The 16,502-nt window shown below is 34.7% G+C and overlaps 1 protein-coding gene across 1 annotated transcript in view; it reads right to left on the reverse strand.

Moving 5' to 3' along the window:
* Positions 1 to 258: 258 nt before the first annotated feature.
* LOC111054044 (vertebrate ancient opsin-like) overlaps positions 259 to 16,502 on the reverse strand; it is a gene marked incomplete at its 5' end in the record, with an annotated part of 65,819 nt that continues 49,575 nt past the window's right edge. Inside the window, 3 exon segments of the mRNA XM_039437470.1 lie at positions 259 to 453; positions 6,582 to 6,671; positions 9,512 to 9,580. Of these exon segments, the coding sequence (XP_039293404.1) occupies positions 349 to 453; positions 6,582 to 6,671; positions 9,512 to 9,580 (264 nt within the window).

Here is a 16,502-nt window from a genome sequence, read left to right on the forward strand (position 1 = left end):
TTTCTCTCTTCATTCTTTCTTCTTCTTTTTTTCTCTTTTTATTATTACTTGATTCTATTTTGTTTAATAATAATTACTCTTATAATTAATTATTATTGTTTACGATTACTTCAATGATTATTTGTATTCTTTCATATTAATTGTATATTTCTTCATTTTTTATCTTCTTGTATTTCAAATTGTATAATGTGTTGAAAATATTGTATAGTGTGAAGGAGGCAAAATGGGTTTATCCTGTTGTCTCCATTGATAGAATTATTTTTATTATTATTATTATTATTATCTTATGTCATTCACAATTTATTCAAAGTTCATTCATAATTTGAACAAATCCTACAAACATTTTTTCTAAGTTACTGTGTTATTGTTGGAACTCCATTTCATTCTTGCTGAGTAGTTATCACTGATCACCTCGGCAAAGAATATCACACCAGGTGCGATGACGGACACTATCTGAAAAAAGTAATATATTTTCATGAAGTATGAATCAAGATCAGTGAAAAATCCAGTTTCACAAATTAGAGATCAATTTAACATGTGACAACAATCGATCAATATTTTATGTGTTGTCGTGATGGTGATGTTGTGGTGGATAATATATTATATTGAATAAAAATGATTTGTTTCTACCAAATTGAATGAGAAACACTTGATATTAACAAAACCACTAGTCTATAACAATGCAAGATATCAGGAACAATGCATAATTTTTTGGGGTGAATTGAATATTTTGACGAGAATAAATCATTCAATTATTGTAGTCCTTTCAAAGAACAGCTTAGAGCTACCAAAAAGCTTACTTGTGATCACTGGAAATAAACGTGATACAATTCGTGAACATTGTTTTTATTGTTTGTTTCAATGTTGTATGGTTTCTTTCTGTAGCTTTTTTCAAATTCATCTCTATGACGATGTTCAACTGTTTATTGTATTGTATGATATACTGTGTTTAATTAATTGATATCTAATCTTATCTCATTGCTGACTATCAGGTAACCCGTGCTCCGCAAGGGTCTATTTTTAATATTGACAAAATGAAAACTTGACCGAGTGGCTTCTTGAAGAGTTTGAAGTAGGCTTAGAACTATCCTCGGTTAGTTAAGAATCTATACAAAATTTCAAGTTAATTTCAGTGCAGTAGTTTAGACGTGATGATGCGTCAAACAAAAGTTTCATATTCCGTACGTGTATAAGCCAGTTCTTTTCTTTATTATAGTATAGATAAGCTCTTCAACTTGGTATTAACATAATTGAGTGACAGAACTCAAATCTTTTTTAGCCTCCTCAACCTAATGTCAACCTGACAAAATTGGACTGATTATTAATATTAGTTACCAATTTTAACCATTTTGTTTCGAAGAGATAGTCTCTCTAGATTATAGCTGTTCTATATTAAGATATAGTTTGTACATTTCATTTCTGATGTCCCATGAATTGAATTTGAACATTATTTCTGAAAAATCTAGAAGGAAAATTGAAATGTGAGCTTCGAGGTGCACGAGATTGATATTTTTATAATCTATGTGCAGAATTTGGAGATCTAAATCATTCCCGTTTTCCCGGTATGCAATCCACAAGTTGACATGTTTTGATGCGAACAAACACAACCCTACTCTCTCTTATTATATAGAAGATGAAACAAGCAAAACTACCATCTAGAATTTCTCAATAGATCAGTGATTTTGAAAATATCAATTTTTTTTTATTCAAGATCGATATTGTTCAGAGTGAGTGGTTGTGTACAGTAAGCAGTGAAGCATTATCAACATAATAATCACACAGAATGTCAAAAATGTGGTTGCCTTGAATAAATTATACTGGAAGTTGAAAACCCCATAGAATATGAAGTCTCCCTTGGGGAACATTGTAAACAATACTCTTCAGCTCCACCACACCATATACATAACATGTTTAACATGGTGATATCAACTTTCTACATGCTCTTAAATGGATGAATACAACCCTGCTTCTTGGACGTAATTTTGGACAGCACTCTCTGAGTTGCATTAATAAAGGTGACGTTAGGTGAGGTAGATATATAAAATTTAATGAAATGGAAATAAATTTCATGAAATGACATTAATAAGTCTTGAATAAAATTGATTGAGACTGGCTTAATTATTCATTCAAAAAATCATCAATTATTGTTTATAAATCCTGAGATAAAGTCCCAATCATTGTTACACCAATATAAATCTCTAGTAGCCAGCATCGGGAATATATATATGATGGAAATGTAGATACATGATTTGTAGTTTTCTTGACCTATCACGGCCGAGGTTTGCCATTGGCCTGGACAAGACACGCCTACAGTGGGCGGAGCTTTCAAATTGTACTGTCATTGGACACAAAATGTGTCAATAAATGGAATATAGAGCAATAACAATAAGATTCCAAACTCAACTCCAAATACAAGCTGAAAATATGTTTTCCTACAGTTACCTTGAAACTGTAGCCATTCCTGCACTGATTTCAGAACACAAAGAATCACTTTTCCGCTCTACTGCAGGAAAATGTTTCTCTGCACTCCAGATTTGCAACATGGCAACGCAAAATAGTTAGTGGGTTATATGGAGCACCAGTGCAGCAAAATCAAAATGAAGATGGTAACAGTGATTGTGGTATAGTGTTGTGGTGCACGTTATAATAATATTAAGGACAACGAGGACAGCCACCACATAAGTGACAGCCGTCTTCATTCATTTACTACTACATTATTCAATCGTATTTATTAGTAATAAAATTACACAAAAAAACATTTGATGCATTTCAGGCAATTTTACCCATAATTTCTCACTTTTCATATTCAATGGTAACTGTAGGAAAAATTTAATGTGAAATACGTGCGCAAAGTTCCTCTGCTGCACTCAAGAAACCATTCCGCCCTCGCCTACGGCTCGGTCGTAAACGTTTCTTTCGATGCAGCAAACTGTCACTTTGCGCACTAGTTGCACAAATAACTATTTCCTACAGTTACCTTGAAACTGTAGCCATTCCTGCACTGATTACAGAACACAAAGAATCACTTTTCCGCTCTAGTGCGGGAAAATTTTTTTCTGCACTCCAGATTTGCAACATGGCAACGCAAAATAGTTAGTAGGTTATATGGAGCACCAGTGCAGCAAAATCAAAATGAAGATGGTAACAGTGACTGTGGTATAGTGTTGTGGTGCACGTTATAATAATATTAAGGACAACGAGGACAGCCACCACATGAGTGACAGCCGCCCCTTCATTCATTTACTACTACATTATTCAATTTCATTTATTGATAATAAAATTACACAGAAAAACATTTGATGGATTTCAGGGAATTCTACCCATAATTACCAACTTTTCATATTCAATGGTAACTGCAGGAAAAATTTAATGTGAAATACGTGCGCAAAGTTCCTCTGCTGCACTCAACAAACCATTCATAAACGTTTCTTTCGCTGCAGCAAACTGTCACTTTGCGCACTAGTTGCACAAATAACTATTGGGGATGTGAAGATTTAATATTAAAGCACAATTCAATAAAATAACATACAACTACCAAGATATGGATAATTATATTGTTGTGACAATGTCATTAATAGAGTATGTGAATTTTTACAATAAGAGAATTTCGGCACAACATTTTCACAATACGGTTTTATCTGGGTGTGAAAATGTGTAATTAGTGCAGAGTGTGAAAATGGGAGAGAGCTTTTTCGACAATACACTAAAATTCTGAAACAAAATTCGGAACCAGCAATAAATTCAATTAGTCCCGTGCGGCAATTGAATGAGGAGAGTGTGTGGAATAGGAGCGGGTATTTTTTGGCTGAATTCAAATTTATATTGATGAGACCTGTGGTGAGATTCAGTTCATTCTGTCAGCAGTGTTTGTATTATAAACATTGATGTTAATCGTAAGGGATGATGACAGTAAGAGAACTTCACTATAGCTTTCTGTAGGTTTCGATGGGATTGAACTGTACAATACAGAAAACTCTTCTCATTTGGGATGGTAGGCTCGGTTTGGGACTATAGAGTTTTGTGTGGTTAGGATTCCACTTTATCACTCTATTCTCTCTCACTCAGTTCCTCTCTTTGTCTCTTCCATAGTTTCTCTCATTGTCTCTCACATTATCTATCTATTCTCTTTCTTTCTCCCTTTTCTCTCTATCTATTTATCTCTTCATCGCTTCTTTGTCGTTGTCCCACCTCTGACTTTATCCCTCTCACTCGCTCTCTCACTCTCTCTCTCTCTCTCTCTCTCTCTCTCTCTCTTTCTCTCTCTCCCTCTATCTATCTATCTATTTCTTCATCACTTGTTGTCTGTTTTCGTCTCTCACCTCTCACTTTATCTCTCTATCTCTATCACTCCATCACCTTCCTCGCTTTGTCTCTCACTTTATCTCTCTATTGGTCAGTTGGGAAATTCGCTGATGTAATACAATCAAGTTGAAACGAAACGCGAAACCTTTTAGACGGGAACTGTGTTCACACATTAACTTTTTTATTGTGTTTCCGGTTGTTCTTTTATTTTGTTTCTCATCCACTTCCGATTCATGTGTCGTTTCTTCCACCCACATACTCTTCTCTAGTTGTTGCCTTGAGGAGTTCCGTATTTGAGTAGGTTTTTGCCTGTTGCTCTTAAGAATTGTCATGAGCTTTAACGCAGAGCTAACTGATTAGTCCATCTTCTGCTTCGAATTTGTACTGGTTCTTCTTGAAACATTTTCACAGATGAAAAGGATGAATGAGTTTACTGTCGTCTACAGCATCATTAGATAAGGAGAAACATTGGCACGTGAAAAACGTGTCTTTGAATTCGAAAAAAATTGAAAACTGCTATCGGATTCGAGTGGACACTGGAACTTTAAAGTTTCATGTAAATGAAAAATGAAACCATAGAGAAAAGAATACAGATGGAAATTACTGAGATATTGCAATTATTCAAATGCTAATGAATTAATTATTATAAATCACAGCATTTAATTTGGATTTTCATTCAAAAATAATAAGAAAAGAATACTTACACCCAGTTGCACAAAAGTATGTTAACTTTTAATACATGCTATTTCCGGCTCTTATCAACCCTTCGGATTTCAAAATTCATCAGTCATATCTCGAATACGTATTCTCTGAGTGTTAATCTTTGGTGAAAACAGAAATTTTAAACTTAACCTCACTTTGGACTATTTATATGTGCCAAAATCAAGGAATTGAAGAAGTTTTGGGCAATTGCCTGTTTCTCTTTCCAAATATCGTGTTTGTGACTGTTCTAATAAATAAAATAAATAAATAAATAAATACCTGGCAATACATTGTCATTTGTGATAAAGAATCAATCAAAAAGAATCAATCCTGATTAAATGCCACAAGAGCCAATCAGACCTTCTCTATGATTGGCTATCATAGAATTAATCATGCCTGAGAATTTAACAAGTTTTTACCGGGACTCGGTAAAGTATACTAGTAGTTCTGTGAACAGTAGACCTCACGCAGTAATTTCATCCACAAGTACCTGAATGTAACTACAGACCTTATGGAAATACAGCAATAGACTGGCTTCTCCACACATCTGTGTAATCACTTGTCAGCTGATTTATGATGAATAATTCTATAGACTGATTTTTAATCTAATATTGGCGTATGATGGAGGCTCCTTTTTCCTTTCATATTATCCTTGAAATGCGAAATTTCCAAAAACCTTCGACGCGCAATTTAAAAAGGAACATACCTGTCAAATTTCATGAAAATCTATTACCGCGTTTCGCCGTAAATGCGCAACATATAAACATTTAAACATTAAGAGAAATTCCAAGCCATCGACTTGAATCTTAGACCTCACTTCGCTCGGTCAATTATATGATCTCTGATAAAACTGAACGAAAAAAAAACGGAAATACAGAATAGAGTGTAACTTTCAACCTCTAATAAATGAAGAAATGTAGGCTTGAGTTAAATTTCCATATAATTATTTGTACGTGTCCGGTATAGTAAATTTATTATCCCCATGAGCTACAATGGGACTATTCACACTCAGTCCAGCGGAGCGAGTATGCATAGCTCCATTAGAACTTATTGAAATAATATTCTGACTGTACCGGACACGATCACTGATACTGATTTGTGTGAATTCAGCTGTATTTGTAATAAAGATGTTCTCATCTAGACTTCACTAGCATTATACAGTAACTATATTACTATAACTTATATGGGTTACACATACATAGATTTTTCAAAGTACGATTTTTTGTCGTTCCTATTAATTTTATTAGCTTGAACAGATAATGTTTGTCAAGTTCTGTTTAGTCTGATAGAATTCATATTAAGGTCGGCGAAAAATCGAACGTTCAAAAATCGATGTGTGTGTAACCGGCCAATGATTGACTACTTGAAAACTTGAATAGAAGTAAGCTGTGTTTTATGTATTCATTCATGGAATAATTTTTTCAAGGGGTGATATTGACTCTTGATTATAAATGAATTGAGGATGATAGAGCGCATAGATAGATGAATAGTAGCGCAGTATGTATTAATAAGAATCATGAATTTGTAGTGTAAATGAAGCAAGAGAATGATAAAAATATCAAATAATATCAACTCACCGAAAGCAAAATCTTATAATCAACTTGAAAAAATCCAAAAGCATCAACGTGTGGACAACGGTGTAGTAACAGAGTGGAGAATAGGTCCAACTGTTAAAATAAAAGAAAAACATTTCCAGATAAATAGAGTTGTCAAATTCGAAAACTTACAATGAGCATAGAGGAAGAAAATAGGAGGGAGTGAGAAAAAATGAGGGAAGAAGAAGGAACGGAATAGATGGATAAATGAATAACTTCTATTTACGCTTTACGATAAAAGTAATTTTGTAAATAAATTTACAATTCATGTGGGCGGAATTGAGGCAATAAGAGCCCCCTCTTCCATTTAACCCACGATTATAAGTTACATGAAATAATATACTTCACAATTTGAACTTGAATTATGAATAACAATTCCTAAGAAACAACTAAATTAATACACTAAAAATTGAATGAATTAAGAAGAAAAGAAGAGAAGAAACAAAAAAAGAGAGAAGAAGGTGGAGAGATTTGTGAAACATCAAAATTGATTGGTAGGAGAAGATGAGAATGGATTCATCGAAATTGTGGGAATTCTCAGTTTGAGTTGAATTTCAAAATGGCGGCTAGCATATAGTCACCTGCTCTAGAACATGGGTTTCCCATAGTTGAGTAGGTTAATTTCCGAAAAAATGCAATTTATTTATATTTGTAGTAAATTTCATATATTGTATTTTTGAATATTATGTACATTTTATTGATTAGATTGACTATTTGTATATTAAAGGAAATAAAATTTTTTTGTATTTTTTTGTATTTTTTATATATCACGAAATGGCTATTTTTGTAAGGGCTACTCGTATTTATGTTAAAATAATAAAAAAACTATTCCACTCACTCACTTGAAATGGCTTGATATTAATGTGTCAAAGCATGTCGTGAGTAATAAACTATACATTTGAAAAAAGGTACTTTGATTCTTTCTATCAGACTACGAAATGGCGTACGAACATTGACATCAGAGCTCAGCCAATAGGAGAGCAGCTAGAGAAAGTATTTGGGAGGAGTCAGTTCACGTCACTCCGAAGCTGTCAACCAATCAGAGTCCAGCTTTTTTATAACGTTTCAATAAGCTGTTCCACATTGAAATAGGTTGAAGAAGTGAATTTTCAAGATGAATTTCTCAAAGATTGTTTCAATAAGCTATTCCATATTGTAATAGGTTAAAGAAGAGAATTTTGAAGATGGATTCTCAAATATGAATTAAGAATATGATAAAGAAATATCAGAAAAGAAGGAGAATATCGATGATTTGGGGAAAGTTTGATTGATTAATTGATTGGGTACTTTATTTATGTAGATTACATTTTTACTGGCTTATACACTTATATACAATAGCAGCAAAATTGTAGATGAATTTACAAAATGTTGAGAGAAAAATGAGAGGAATAAGAGGATAACTCAGAAGATGTAAGTATGATAACTAAGTATATGACGGGAAAGATTCAAGATTTGAGATTCGTTTATTGTCAGAACATTGAAAGAAAACAACGTCAAAAAATATACAAGCATTAACAAATTTGACAACACAAGAAGAAGAACAGAGCAATCAACAGATGGTATAAGCAAATCATTCACCATTCCAATATTAAATAATTCAACAGTCAGAATATCTTATGGATCTGAGCCTGTCAGCTCATCTAAAATTTCAATTAGTTACAGCCAATTGGAATTGGTAATTGTGCAAATCACAACGGCGATTCTGATTTCAGATACAGTCACAAGGTTTTGCTATGATCAAATTATTGGATCCTTGGTTCAATTATTTGTTCCCAATATCAGTGGTCTCTTACAAACAGGTATTGAAGGAAAAATTGTTGTGTTGTCAGATATGGTTTCCGAAAAAAATCTGCTATAAATGTTTTTAAATTAAAAAAAAAGACTAAAGAATTGTCAAAAACCAGAGATTTCATTGATAGTTAGAAAGGCCGGTTTCGGTTGTTACACCATTGTCAATCTCTGATGAACTGACTGGTGTAACAACCGGAATTGAGTGAAACTAAAGAAAAGTAAAAACTAAACGAAAGTGGAACTAAGAAATTGTCAAAAATACAGATTTTATTGATAGTCTGTTTGGAAGACCGGTTTCGGTTGTTACACCATTGTGAGTTCATCAGAGATTGACAATGATGTAAAAACCGAAACCGGTCTTTCTAACTATCAATAAAATCTGTATTTTTTGACAATTTCTCAGTATTTTAATTCAATATGAATAATTACCACAATATCAACTTCTCAACTACACAAAAAGCTGATGATTTCACATTGCTTTGCTGTATTCGGCTATTTTCATTTTTTAAAAGTTTGAAAACTACAGTTTATTGCTTAACCTAGTCGTGCCCTACTCAATCACACGAACAGTCGCGTGTTGTATTTTTTAGTGTCAAAACATATTAATTAATTGTATAATTACTTTTTCCATCTTCTTGGATTATTTTACGCCTATGAACATTTGGATGATTACCATTTCATAGCCCAATAAGGTACATCAAGCAGAGCCATCAATTCTGTGTTATTGCTTTGTTCACAGTCCCCGTAAATTTTACGCAGTCTTTCCCTATCTTATGCACAGTGCGGCTTATGCACTGTCGCGACTAAATGGCACCTAAAGACTGAACCATTGCTCGGTTGATACTGCAACTCAGCGGAGCGATGGGGGAAAGTTTTGGAATGCATAGGTGACTCATTCACTGACACAACCCCATTCAATAGTTTTGTGCAGCAAAAAAACTGACACTGTTGTACTTTTTACAATAGCGCGACTGCCGAAAGGTTAACAGTTACTATATTTCCAACAGTGGAGATCAAATCATAATAATAATTGTGTCACCCAAGATTTTAAACTTTACTCATAATGAATGGATCGATTGTGAATATCGAATCAGAACAGTTGTATTATGTCGGGAACTTACTTCCTTGACAACTTCCTCAGGGTGGTCATCGTCCATTATTTCATGTACAAGACTGCCAGCTCTCTTTGCCTGAAAAAGATTAATTAATTTCATTATTATTCATAAAATAGTTCTCCATAATTTGGAAATTATGAATGAATTCCATTATAATTTTACAATTTTTTTCTCACTTTATCTTTCTCAGTTTTCATTCATCCAATCGCTTGTTCAGTATGAGCAATAGAGAAAAGACTGCATAAGAAGATATCCTATGATATAGGGCTTTTATAATTCAAACTCTACTGTTGATTCAAGCTGATAGTCTCAATAGTTATTTTACTTTCTCTGTCCTATTACCATAGGTAAGGAAAGTATTGCTTTACGAAAAAATTAAGGTACCCCAATTTCTATATTTCTATACGTTTCAAGGTCCCCTGAGTCCAAAAAAGTGGTTTTTAGGTATTGGTCTGTATGTATGTGTATATGAGTGTGTGCGTCTGTGTACACGAGTTCTCATCTACCAATTAACGGAATGATTTGAAATTTGGAACACAAGGTCCTTACACAATAAGGATCCAATACGAAAAATTTCGATCAAATGCGATCCAAGATGGCGGCTAAAATGACGAAAATGTTGTCGAAAACAGGGATTTTCGCGATTTTCTCGAAAACGGCTCCAACGATTTTGATCAAATTTATACCTAGAATAGTCATTGATAAACTCTATCAACTGACACAAGTTCCATATCTGTAAAAATTTCAGGAGTTCCGCACCATCTATGCAAAGTTTGATTTTAGATTCTCAATTATAAGGCCTCAGATACAATTCGAACGAAAAATTTCTAGTGGAAAAGATTGAGCATGGAAATCTCTTCAATTAATGTTCAGTAACATTTTCACCTAAAATTGAAAATGAGCTCGAAATTCGAGAAAATGTGATTTTCCAATTGCAAGCTGTTGGCAACTGTTGATTCTATTAAATTATTCACTATGAAGAGATAGCAGACCTCGTGTGTCTCCAGCGTTATTGCCCTGTCACCAGCTGGCTCAAATCTTTGAATAGTAGACTTGAGATGGGCGGGAACACTAGCGTCAGGTGATCAATTCTCATAACGGCAAGGAAAGTTGTGTGAGTGCGCCACACCAGATTTTTTCGTGAAGCTATGTGAAGCTGGTAGTCTCTCATATTGTGCCGTTCTCACCCGGTCAAAGAATGTATGGTAGTTATGTAATATAGTAATAATGGATGATAGTCGACAGTAAACGGCTTGAGTTGACAAAAAATTTGCTCGAAATTTTGATCATGAACGATATAATATACCATGAGGTATCTTCTTATGCTATTCTTTGTCTATCTTATAGAACTCAGTACCAGTCAACCTTATTACACCTGAAAATCAGGTCTCAAAACCTCGTATTTAGAACATGAAACATATCATTGTTATGGACATGAGATAAGTATATGAAATTCAAAATGGAATCAATATTATTTTCACAGATTATCAAACGTTGGTCAGCATCATAGTGGGATCCACATTATATGGTAGTGGAAAAAGATGAAAGAACAGCGTTGTCGATTCTCTACCTTGCGAATGCCTTTTATAGGAAATAGCTGATACCGGTATATCTTATGTGATTCAAGTATGTAATGTCATGTGAACATTCTTGTTCAAAATAATCAATCATAGACTACTAGAGTGGCCGTAGTCGAGTGGATCAGATGCTGGCTTCATGATTCAGAGGCCCGGGTTCAAATCCCGGCCCGGGCAAGATATTTATCTCTTGCCACTCCCGTGTTTCAGATGGATACGTTAAGCCGTCGGTCCCGGCTGCCTAAAAAGCAGTCGTTAGGTCATGTCAGAGGCCCTGAAATTGATCAGTTGCGACCTGAAAACTCTGACACCAGACCTGAGCCAGCCAGGTCACTCGATATTATTATTATTATAGACTACTTCATTCGTCAAGGAATTCTCAATTATTTAATAATACATTTTCATAATTGATATTGAATATTTTGTTGATTAATTATATTCATAGATTGTGAAAAAGCGATCTGGTAATGTTGCGGAGTTTGAAAAAGATAGCACTTTCTGCTTCATTGAATGATAGACAAGGATAGCAACACCAATTCAATCAAATACTTCCATTATAGAGTGGACTTCATCATAGTTGATGCAAAGCATTGATTTCATTCATAAGGAGGGCTGAAGCTCAAAGTAAATCACACCATAGAAATCTGTGACAATAGTGAATAAATTGACTTTGAAAAGTAGAAAGTAGATGAATGGATGATCAATTTAATGAATGAGCTTGAACCAGCAACAAACTTTGTGAGTTTCCACTATGAAGAGAGATGTAGTAAAATACTTTGTACTAATGTGAAATGAAGTGATATTGTCAGTTTCACATAATTTTTTAAAGCCAAACCAAAGTTTCACCAGTTCAAACCAATGATGACCACTGATGATGATGCTTTCAGCATCTTCAATGCATTTATCCATTTCATTTATTGCACAAAATAACATTATCACAATATAACCATTATTGAAACATCATGAAATATAGAAGAATTGAAGTTCGGATCATATTAATCATGTGGAATTCACAATATCGTTTTCACAGATGGAATTAAATGGAGAATGCATTTATTCAAATGCTAATTAATATATAATTATTATTTAACGAGAATCCTAAATAAATGCTGCAAATCACCCCGAAGACTTCTGCAATAGCAGACATTGACAACAGGGTTAACAGCTAGATGGAAATTCGATGAGAACTACTATCCAAAAATTAGTTGCCAGCCCGGGAATCGAACCCGGTACCTCCCAATTGCCAGTCAGGAATGCTTACCCTTACAACAATCTGACAATCTCTAGATAGCAGCGCTCATTTTATAAGAAGCCATAGCAGCCAACCAGTTTACAGATGGAATTAAATAGAGAATGCATTCATTCAAATTCTAATTAATATATAATCATTCAACGAAAATCCTTAATAAATGCATTCTCTATTTAATTCCATCTGTAAACTGGTTGGCCGCTATGGCTTCTTATAAAATGAGCGCTGCTACCCAGTGAGTGTCAGTTTGGTGTAAGGGTAAGCATTCCTGACTGGCAATTGCGAGGTACCGGGTTCGATTCCCGGGCTGGCAACTAATTTTTGGATAGTAGTTCTCATCGAATTTCCATCTAGCTGTTAACCCTGTTGTCAATGTGTGCAGTTGCAGGAGTCTTCGGGGTGATTTACAACATTTATTTAGGATTTTCATTAAACAATAAATAAATATCGTTTTTATTTCACCTCAACTTTGTAACATCTTACTTTTCTTTGAAGAGCATCACACGCTTTGACCGCAAACACCGCCCCGCTCATCAGAAAACTAGCTCTGAACGCCAAATAAATACTGTAATTGATTCCAACCATAATCGCCTCACTTTCCGAACTATCAACTTTAATATTAATGAACGAAATCAAAGAAATCAAACTACTTATCCCTATAGAAAACGTACACACAACCAAACAAATACTAGTGAAAATCTGTATCCCAAAAACATGATTCGCCGATTCCATAGCTTCCGACAAATATTTGTGCACTCTGTTCATTTTCCTGATACGTCTTGCTGAGACTGAAGAGGGGTCCAGATTTGAGCCCAGTATGAAGTTTTTCCGATGGGCTGTTATACAGGAGAACTCGTTGAAGGGGTTTTTCCGGTTGGCGGGGGGAATGAGAAACTCGGGAAATTTGCAACTCAAATCCCCGATATGCCAGTTGAGTATGTTGAACTTGTTACCTAGTTCACTAATTATACTGACAAATAACATGTTTAAAACTACCAATCTAGTTGTGTAGATTGAAGTTAGGTGAAAAAAAGATCCAAACTTCCAGAAAGATACTCCGAAAACAGTTACAACAATAGTGGTGAACATAAATATCTTGATAACCTGTTTTTGACGGCTCTGTACACTAGACTGCGCTATGTTTAGCTGGTGTAGTAACATCTCAGCGTTACACAAGTTCTCCCAAAACATCTCCACATTATCTCTGTACAGTAACGGACTTAGAATCGTTGCAACAATTGATACAATCTTCAGCAAATCATAGCAGGACATCACGTTCGAGATAAGGGTTGCCTTATAGTAGGCTGTGGAGTGTTTGAAGAATTTTTTTAAGTTGTAGAATGTGAGGTAAACTGCGAAAGAGACGGCGATAAAGGTGGATTTGATGGTGAGTTTATAGCCGGGTCCACTGTAGGGATATAGTCCGAATAGTTTGGATAGTACGATGGTAGGTCGTAGAGATTCTTCAGTTTTTGACTTCATTTTCATGCGGTGAAGTTGATCTGAAATTGTAATCTTGTCCATAGAAAAACACACTAATAATTGATGATTACCTACTAATGATGATTATTTATTTATTCAGGCTACATTGTTACATACAATATAATTCTCAACCATGAATGATTGGGAAAGGAACAACAGGCTTGAAGCCCAAAATTGTCACTTTCCCAAATTTACGAGATAGGAATTGCCCATAAAAAATATCTCCAAAATCTACTAATAATTTCCCATATCTATCAAAAGGATAGTCTAAAGGTGTGTACAGATTTACGCGCCGCGAACATGAGCAATTCACTTTTAATCAGGTGATGCCAAGCTTTTTATATCTGTATCTTACCGTTTCTGTAAAAATACTGATATAATCAGCTGATTAAAAGTGAATTGCTCATGTTCGCGGCGCGTATATCTGGACGCACCTTAAGATGTTTCTCAAGCCACGTTACATAATAGTGAGTTGCCAACTGATATTTCAATAAATGTTGGCAATCTGTTGACAATTTATTGAGCAGCACAGAAACATTCAACTCGTTTTGTACAGAAAAAAATTACAGCTCCCTTGATGGACAACATTTTTTGACAACTTTTGTTAAACGTGAAAACTCTAGCGTAAAGTTGAACGTGTAAACGTGAGTCTGTATCTATTTTCTAAAATGTGTACTAAATTTTTAGAAGGATAAATGTAACTAATCTGAATATACTGTCAGTATCAAACTTGAGAATAATACTTGATCTATATATATAAAAGCGAAATGGCACTCACTCACTGACTCACTCACTTAATCACTCGCAGAACTGAAAATCTACCGGACCAAAAACGTTCAAATTTGGTAGGTATGTTCAGTTCAGTTGGCCCTTTAGAGGCGCACTAAGAACGGATTTGGTAAAATTTCCAAACATTCGCCCCAAATCTGAGTTTTTTAGCGTTTTCTCAGCTTTATCGAGAACAAATGAATAGAAAATGTTCAAATTGAGTACAGAAGCTCAGCTAGGGTGTAATATTGTTGTGTATGAAGGAATTTGAAATAACGCCAAATATACGCCCAAAATCTGCATTTTTGCGCTTTCTCAGCTTAATCGAGAATCAATGAACAGAAAATGTTCAAATTTATCAAAGAAGCTCAGCTGGAGTGTAATAATGTTGTGTTAGAAGGAATTTGAAATAACGCCAAAGATACGCCCAAAATTAGCGTTTTCTCAGAGTTTTCAACAAATGTTCAAATTTGGTACAGAGGTTTAGCTAGGGTCTAAAAATTTTGTGATAAGGTTACTTTGATATTTCATCAAAGATACGCCCAAAATCAGCGTTTTTCCAACGTTTTTCTCAGCTTTTCTGCGTTTTCTCAGTACTTTGACTTTTTGATGGAATGAAGCAGAAGAAAAATGCAGGCGAGCGGAGCGAGCCCGCTGATCTTATTTTTGGACGTTCCAGTCGGGGGGCTAGACGGATATGGCGAGCAAAGCGAGCCTTACGGCTAGTAATGACATAAATTTCGAAACTAGTCGTGTTTGAAAATACAGTGAGTAATAGGCCTACACTTCAGTTATGGACTGTATTGATAGAGGAATGGTGATGGGAGAAGTATAAAAAATTTTCAGTTCGAGCACAAAATATGCTTACATTGGTGAATATAGTCCGATATATACTTTGGTTTTGTACTTATGAGTTCAATTACAAAGTTCTACGATTTTTTTCTTCATTGGATGCTTTGATTCTGACGATTTTGAAAGACTGTTGTTCCAACATTGATCAATCCATTATTCTACTGTTATTGATGGTCTAAGTGATTGAGTGCTATTATACTGTTATTAATCGCTCTTCGATTAACCTTCCGGTTGATAGGGAGAGGAAAAATAAGGTAGCCTTGTGCTATTTCTATAGATAAGGTTACACATAGTCCGAAATAGGTTAACCTTCCGGTAGTCGCGCCCTACTCAATCACACGAGCAGTCGTGTGTTGTACTTTTTACAACAACAAAATTTCCTAGTGTTATGTACTCTGTTTACTGTCAAAACATATTAATTAATTGTGTAATTACTTTCTCGATCTTTTTGGATTACTTTACGCCTAAGAACATTTGGATGATAACCATTCCATAGCCCACTAAGATCATCAAGCAAAGCCATTAATTCTGTGTTATTGGTTCGTTTACAGTCCCCGTTTACAGTCTTTCCCTATCTATGCACAGTGCGACTCATGGACTGTCGCGACTAAATGAGACCTAAAGACTGAACCATTGCTCAGTTGATACTGCAACTCAGTGGAGTGATGGGGAGAAAAATTTGGAATGCATAGGTGACTCATTCACTGACACTACCCTATCCTGACACTGTTGTACTTTTCACAACAGCGCGACTGCCGGAAGGTTTATCAGTATCGTTTATATCCTTAATACAGTTATAGGAATTAAGCTAGTGCAGAATGGAAGTTGTCGGGAGTTTGATGAAATATACATATCCCTGTTTGAACGTAATAAAGTTTAAAAATTCATTTTGGTCAGAACATTATTATAACGTTTCAAGTGAATATGAAGAGATTCAGAGTATGAAATCCAGATTCGAGACATTAACTAGAGAAAACAACTTATTCTAGTTTGAATAAATAATGTTGTAATAGCACGTGATATCGCGTGAGATATATGTGGGGTTGTTAGAGTTTTCCAGTATTTGGAA

The sequence above is a fragment of the Nilaparvata lugens genome, chromosome 11 (assembly GCF_014356525.2).
Source record: "Nilaparvata lugens isolate BPH chromosome 11, ASM1435652v1, whole genome shotgun sequence".
Lineage (NCBI taxonomy): Eukaryota > Metazoa > Arthropoda > Insecta > Hemiptera > Delphacidae > Nilaparvata > Nilaparvata lugens.